General features: G+C 38.7%; 1 protein-coding gene across 1 annotated transcript; it reads right to left on the minus strand.

Moving 5' to 3' along the window:
* Positions 1–5,163: 5,163 nt before the first annotated feature.
* Positions 5,164–8,094, minus strand: NDUFC1 (NADH:ubiquinone oxidoreductase subunit C1; the record flags this gene model as incomplete). The annotated part of the gene is made up of 3 exons (XM_019664069.1): positions 5,164–5,308; positions 6,090–6,169; positions 7,891–8,094. Coding segments are annotated over 2 exons (264 nt in total), but the record flags the coding sequence as incomplete, so codon positions are not given.
* Positions 8,095–8,113: the final 19 nt, after the last annotated feature.

Consider the following 8,113-nt stretch of genomic DNA (forward strand, 5'->3'; position numbering starts at 1 on the left):
AAGGGCTTTGGTTACAACCAAACTGGTTTAAACCATTCAAAAATAACACATGTATACAGGACTTTAAAAACTTTTCCCAAAGTACTGTCACATCTATTTTTGTACCTCATCCTCTTAACAATCCTAAGGAGTGGGTGGGGAATGTTGACGTTTCCCTGTGTTAACATCTGAAAAAAATCAAGGGAGTATAATACTGCGGTTAAGAGCATGCCTGGGCTGGCCGAGTGGCGCGATGGTTAAGAACTCGCTTGGGATGCCAGAGGGCCCCGGTTCGGATCCCACATATGAGGGCCAGTGACGCTGCCCTCCACAGCTAAGATGCTGAACAACAGCTCAACCTGGAGCTGGGCTGCCATGAGTCGCCGGCGACGGCGTGGGCTGCAGTCCCTGTGGCAGTGGATTGCCATGGGCTACCGTGTGTGGCCAGCAGCCAGCGTGAGCGGCCAGCAGCCGCAGTGAGCGGCCGTCCAGAAGCCGGCGACTGATCTGCCTCGCCAGAGAAGAGCGCAATGATGGTGCCAACTTGGGCCAGTGAAGCAACGTCCTCCACAACTAGACTGAAGAACAAAAACGACAGCAACTTGTCTGTTCCCCTTTCCCCAATTCCCCAGCACTGTTCCCATCCCCCCAATTTCCCAATAAAAATCTTTCAAAAAAAAGAGCATGCCTTTGGGAGTCAGACACCTGGTCTGATTTATTGGTCTGAGTAAAATGTGGATAATCCCTTTACTCCTAGGATTGTTGTGATCTCTAAAGCACATTAGGTATGAAACACGTCAGCTAGTTGGAGGAGTCAGTGCTAGGTTTTCACTTCCAGCCTAAGCCAAAGCTCAAGGCTCTTTTACTATGTTCTGCTTCCTGTCAGTGTACACATGACACTGTACACTTCGTATTCCACCATCTCATCTGATAGATGGTGGTAAAGTCCAGCGGGGAATTTATCATGTCCTCGTGATTGTGGCCATCCCAGCTGGGAAAGGCAAAAACTGAGATAAATAGTGCCATTTCTCCAGATCCCTTTTCATCTTAAGTTATTAAAACCTCATGCCTCTTGTCTGGAAGGGAATTTTCTACTAATTCTACTGCTCCTGTAAGAATGCTTGGCTTTCCATTTTGATGGCAGACTCTTTTCACATCTTGATAAAACATTTCTCAAGAGAGGACCTGCTTGTGTGTTGTCATATTCAGTCTGGCAGGTGTTTTTCCTGAGCCTGAGAGAATTTTAACATTAGGTCTTTGCCACTGAAGACTCTGTGAGGTTCAGACAAGTTTCCCAGCTGTTGGTCACATTGTTTATAATGCTGCCCTTGAGTATGTATCCTTGACATTTTTTTTTGGTCTTGTTGGAAAAACAAGAATCTAGGGGCACAGATAACTTGGTTTATCTAAGATGACCTCTACCTAATTGTGACTGTTGACAAAGATATTAGTTTTGAAAACATATTGTAAGGGTCCTCTACTGGCAATATTAATCATCCTTATTCAAGGCTTAAGTGCTATGTAATTAAAAGAAATTTTCAAAGACTGAGTGATTTCCTAGGCTCCACAGAAAACTAGAAACAGCTTTGTTTTTCTTAGCACTAAATTCTTAGGCTATGACTTGTACTTTCAACAGATCCATATGGATATAAAGTGAAACAATTTAGAAGAGTATCTAGGAAGACAAATTGGCAAGCAATTAAGAAAGTTCTAATGAAAGCATCCTCTTGATGTCCTAAAATAGATAAAATGAAGGGGAAAAAGGATAATCAAGATGGTAAATTCTGAAACTATGTTTGGAGCATCAGAACTCTCCTCCCCATCTACTCACTTTCTCTTCTGTAACAAAATATACAGGACATTCCCTAACACTTCTGTATTATTTCCCTAGGGCTACAATAACAAATCACTACAAATTTGGATGGCTTACCACAGAAATTGGTTCTCTCACGGTGCAGGAGGGAAGAAATGTGAAATCAAGGTGTCGGCAGGGCCATACCCTTAGAAACCTGTGGAGAATCCTTCCTTGCCTCTTCTAGTTTCTATTGGCTGGTAATCCTTGGCTTGTAGATGCATCATTTCCATCTCTGCCTCCATCATTACATGGCTGTCTTCTCCATGTGTGCCTGTCTCCTCCTTCTTATAAACATACCAGTCATATTGGATTAAGGGCCCACCCTACTCCAGTATAAACTCAACTAACTACATCTGCAACTACCTTGTTTCCCAATTAGGTCACATTCTGAGTTATTGGGGTTAGGACTTCAACATATCTTTTTTTTTTAGAAACAAAATTCAATGCATAACTTCTTGTAGTACTAGAAATTGAGATCATATAGCGTGTTTTTTTCCATGGCAACTTATGAAAATAACTTAAATGACATCACTGGCCCTAAACCTAATAAAAGGTCTACCTGATTTTGATCTAATAAAAAGCTTGACTGTATTCAGCATATGACTGTATTTTGTCTGCATCCTCTTTTCTTATGGAAACTCTTTCACATCATTACTAAAGGAACCATCATTTGCCATTTCTCTTGGGAATTTAGAACCAGAATGATTCTTGTTCAGTTCAGCTACTCTTGAACTGAAATGTAAACGTAGGAATTGACTGTGGCCTTCTCTTTACAAAGTGGATTGGGGAAGAGAAGTTCCATGTGCAGAGAAAATAAAGCGGATACACAGACAGCAGAGCCAAGAGCAAAAGTCTTGATGACATTTGAGTCCAGGTGTATTCCTGTTCTTGGGGTCTGTGAGTCACTGTATCCTCATAACCTTTTTATTTTTTTTTTAGCTGAGCCATCCTGCCACCTGTTGGCAGCTCAGCTAGGGCAGGACTCGAACCGCTGTTGCTCAGAGCTCACTCTTGAGCGAGCTCTTAGCCAACTGAGCCACTCAGCCGGCCCTCCTCATAACCTTTTTATCTTAACATAGTTTAAGTAAGGTTTCAATATTTAATTTGCATTTTTTTCTAATCAGCACCAGTATGTAGCACAATTCTAGGAGGTGTTACTTATGGAATAATCTACATCTGTGCTGTCTAAAATACAACTGCCACCAGCCCCTTGTGACTACCGTATTTGCCGGCATATAAGACAACTGGGCGTATAAGACGACCCCCTAACATTTCCACTCAAAATACAGAGTTTGTTATATGGTCGGCTGTGTGCGATTTTGCGAGTGTGGTAAAATCGCATAACAGCCGAGCATACACCCAGCAGCGCTGCTGATGCCTGAACGGTATGTGGAATGAAGTGGGCGGGCATCGGGAGGCCACTATGGCACGGGGCAAGCACTATGGGCAGTCTATCTGAAGTGTACCTGGCGTATAAGACGACCCCCACTTGGAGGCATATTTTTCAGGGCCAAAAAATCGTCTTATACGCCGGCAAATACGGTACTTAATTAAAATTAAATATATTCAGTCACATTAAATCATATTCCAAATGCTCAAAAGCCACATGGGAGTACTGGCTACTGTATTGGATAGCAGATAGATTTCCATCATTGCAGGAGGTTCTTTAGGACAGCCCCAAATGGCTTCACGAATGGCTCCCCCTGGAGTTATAGAGGCACAATCAGGATGAAAGTCCACACTTGGTAACAGACATACAGTAGATATTGTTTATTGAAGTTATAGTTATTATTTTCAACTGAAGCTGTCAGTTTCCGGGATTTCAAGTGTCTTTGAGTTTTCTGTTCCCTTTAGAGATATGAATTTTTAAGTTTTTTTGGTGCAAAGTACCTTGGATTGGGAGTTATACCTGATTTCTTGGTCTCTATTACCATGTGACAACAGTAGTTTCCTACTGCTGCTATAACCAACTCAGTGGTTTAAAAAACAACAGAAAGAACTTATTATCCTACAGTTTCATAGGGGAGAAATCCGACACGGGTCTCAAGGGGCTAAATCAAGGTGACAACAGGGCTGTGTTACCTTCTGGAGGCTCCACGGGAGAATTTGTTTCTTTACTTTTGCATTCCTTGGCTCTTGGCCTCCTTCCATCTTCAAAGCTAGCCATGGCCAGTTGAGTCTTTCTCACATCACACCGCTCTCAACACTCTTGCGCCTCCTTCTCCCACGTCCAGGCACCCCTGTGATTACAATGGGCCCAACCAAATAATCCAGGATAGTCTCCCCATTTCAGTGTCAGCTGATTAGCAAACTTAATTCCACTTGCAGCCTTAATTCTCCTTTGCCACATAACCTTACACACAGATTCCAGGGAGTAGGACACGGTTATCTTTGGGGAATCCATTATTCTACCTACCACAGTGATGTCGGGTAAATCACTCTTCACCTCTGGTTTCTGCATTTGTGAAATTATGAGACTGGTCCATAGGACCCCTAAAGTCCTTTCAGGCTCTATCAGCCAGAACTCCAAATTGACAAGTTAATGGTTACTGTTAAATCTGGTCTTTCACTGGATTTGGATTAGATATTCCGAAATAATGTAACTGAATTTATATTTGAAGTGACTTCCAAAGATATTGAGCCATGAATCTCCTAGAGTAAGTGCTGTCCAGAGCCCAAAACACATACAAAACCAATTATAAGGCAATAAACCTTTCCACTTAACATCAAAATGGAGACACAAATATTACATTTTTAAATGTATAGTACACTAAATGTTTAAATTACCAATTAACAAAGTGGCATATAAATAAGTTTTAACTGATTCACAAGAAAGGATTATGATGAGGAATAAATGCAGTATGTTTTAATGTGTATCTGTTCCCCCTTTTTAAACAGTCAGGAGTTTGCTGATCATTGAATGAAAGTCAGTATTAGCAAAAATGGACAAGAAACCTCACGATGCCATAACCAGTCACCCAAATGAAAATTATTCAATTTCAAATAGAGTCAGAAGAAACTCTAGTAATAGGATTCATCTTTACTTTGTGACTTAACCAAAATGGCTCCTCTAGAAGAAAAGAGTATTTGAGCTCTTTTGATTTTGAGTAACAAAGTAGTTCTATCAACCATGATGCATGGTTGATTAGAAATTAAAAGCTGATATAAGGAGTTCAGCAGTGATTTTTTAATGTATTTCCTTAGCAAGTTTTCTTACCAATGTGTCTTTAATTACCACTGACCCTGTTATCAGATGGTACCTTCCACAATGAAATACTTCTAATAATGTACTTAGGCTTGACATTTTCTACATATTGTCACAACATACGTAATCTGAAGAATACAGAAGTATTTTTATTTTTCATTTACGATGCAAAACATAAATGCTGATTTGACATATATTCACATATAACTTTTTCTCTCACGTTCACAGCTCAACAGACTGAACTGCTTTAGTCGCTATATGGAGCATACCTATAATGAAGAGAAAAAAATTAAAACTATAGCATTAACCAGCAAAAATTCACCTTAGAGCATCAGGAAAAGTCTAGAAAACAAATCCACAGAGACATCAACTCCTGATTTTACTTACGTTTTAGCAAAAAATATTTTATTTGAACTCCAAAAGAGTACCAAAGCATCTGGATTTGATTTAAATACCTATTTCATTTTTACCTCTTGATTGGCTGACTGAAGTAATGAAATGGGCTACTGAAGTAGTGAAATTAATAGAAAAAAAACAGCAAAAATTTGGCTAAGCAAACTCTAAAGAGTTGAGTTTGATAGTTGTTAACTATGAGAAGGAAAAAGTACATTAGTGATTCCTATTTTATTCAGCAGGTATGTTGCTGAGTACATGACGATTAATAAAATAGACAGGGTTCCTATTTTCATGGGATTTATACTCAAGTGTGGTATATGACAAACAGATATTAAAGAACATATACATAAACAATGATCACTTTTCATAAGTGCTATGAAAGCACTGTATACAACCCTATTAGATTTAATAAAATAATATGATTTGGGTTTCATTCTTAAACATAATTTTCTTTGAACACAGTCAAAACATAATGGTTAAAAATGATTATGCTAATAATACTTGAGTCAAGGTATTAAAAAGTCATAAATTCACCACAGACAGGAATATAGGTACTAAAAAGCATAAACCTAATAAAAACAACCAAAATACATTATTTTTAAAAGTTCAAATTAATTTATATAATCTATTCATCCTATAAAATTGCATACTTACCATATAAGTATTTTAAAAGTTTATGCCAATCCATTTCTTCTTTCATACTCTAAAACATCTTCATTATGTTGTTTGATGAGCTAGAAGGAGGTAACAGTTACAATTAGAGATGTAATCTTCCTGGCAACTTAAAGAGGAACAGGCTACTTTTTACATTTTGCAAAGGAGTAAGGACAGATTAAAAGAATTAGAACTATTCTAGTTAGAAATAAAAGGCTAAGATGCAGATGTAAAATACAACATAGAGAATGTGGTCAATAATGTTGCAACAACTATGTATAGTGCCAGGTGGGTACCAGGCTAATCAGGATATCACTGCAAAATTAAATAAATGTGTAACCATTATGCTGTACACCTGAAACTAATATAAAATAAGATTAAGAGTCACTGTAACTAGAAAAAAAAAACATTAAAAAAAAAAAAAAAAGAAAAGGCTAAAAGATGCTAAAGTCCAAAAACTATGGATATATACTAGGTATATACTTGTTCACGACAACCTGACATACTCAATTTGAGAAGGCAACCCTTAAAAGTTTAAATTCAAGTTTTTCCAAATAAATTACTTCACTCAGTGGGTAGTTAATGGAATGGAATGCCTTACCACAGAGGGGCTAAACCAGCATGACAAAGCAGAACTTGATTATTAAACCAGGCAGGTTGGTGTGTGTGTTATATTTCTAAACTTAGAAGTGTGATACTGTGAGTGAATGACGAACCTCATCCCCCAACTATAAGTATGTGTATTAATTTGATGTCATGGAGGACGGCTACTTTCTTAGAACCGCACTGTCTGACAGAATATGCAACTGGAACAATGGTTGGTATAGGGTGACATGTGCTGCAATTAAAGATTTAATTTCTGTCAGAGCTCTCAGCAACAATTAAGCTTCTTTTTGGAAAACTTTAACAATGTACAAAGTCATTATTACAAATATTTTAAAAAAAGGATTAGTTACTGTTGTTAGGTTTTAAGTGACTTTCAACATCTCTTACTCCTTTCCATGCGAAAGAGCTGAACCACTTTAATGAGGGAATCTAAAATATGAGATCTAAGAGTTGGAAGTGGGGGCAGGGGAGGAAGCCCCAAACCCATTAGATATAGAACAGAAATTTTAAATACTAATGTAGCACAGATACCTTGAATCAACTCTTTAAAAATGTATCTATAGGGAGGTAGTATTTCAGAGCTGTCTATAGTATGGCTAGCTCTGAAGTCAGGGAGAACCCGGTTCAGCAAACTAATTTCTCCAAGTGTTTTCTTCATCTGTTCAAGGTCAATGATAACAGTACCTAGAATACAGTGTTGCTTAAAAGATTATAAAGTTTTTGCATGTAAGCTGCTGCTACACACTAAGTACAATTCCCAACAATATATTTATACAAACATTAGTTTGTATAAAACATTATGTTTGGAAGTCTAATGGGATGTTATTTGTATACCTTGTTCGCTGATGGTTTGTCCCTATGGCATCTGAAAAAAGTGCCTTCGTAAAACCCCAAGCAGCTTCCATCCTCATTAAGCAATAAAGGATAATTAATATGTAGTAAAACTGCCATTCATGACAAAACCATGCTAAGTAGCAATGAATGACAGGCATTTCAGCTTCATCGTATTTTCTTGATGCCATTGAAACCTTAACATTTTTTAGTCTTTGGGATTTTCCTCATGGAGAAACGTGTTATTAGCTATTACATCAGTATCCTATTTGTGGGAGATCTGCTCAAAAACATTCCATCTCACACTGATGTTTCTCGTCCCCACCGTGTCCGGGCCACACGACATAAGGGAGTCGAGGCTTACACAGATCCACATGAAGGCGGAGGTGCCCAAGGCGAATCCAACTTTCAGCCAGTCAGGTTTGTCATGGAGCGGCTCCCGAACATAGAACTTTGACCGCGCTGAAGCTGAAAGGAGACAAGAGTCTGTAAATCTGTAACTAACCGCCTTGTCGGAAAAACACCTAGTATTTACATGTGTTTTATCGCTTTTAATTCTCCCTTCAAGGACCCCCCCCCCCCCCCCC

This window comes from Hipposideros armiger, unplaced genomic scaffold, assembly GCF_001890085.2.
Source record: "Hipposideros armiger isolate ML-2016 unplaced genomic scaffold, ASM189008v1 scaffold_415, whole genome shotgun sequence".
NCBI classification, from domain to species: Eukaryota; Metazoa; Chordata; class Mammalia; order Chiroptera; family Hipposideridae; genus Hipposideros; species Hipposideros armiger.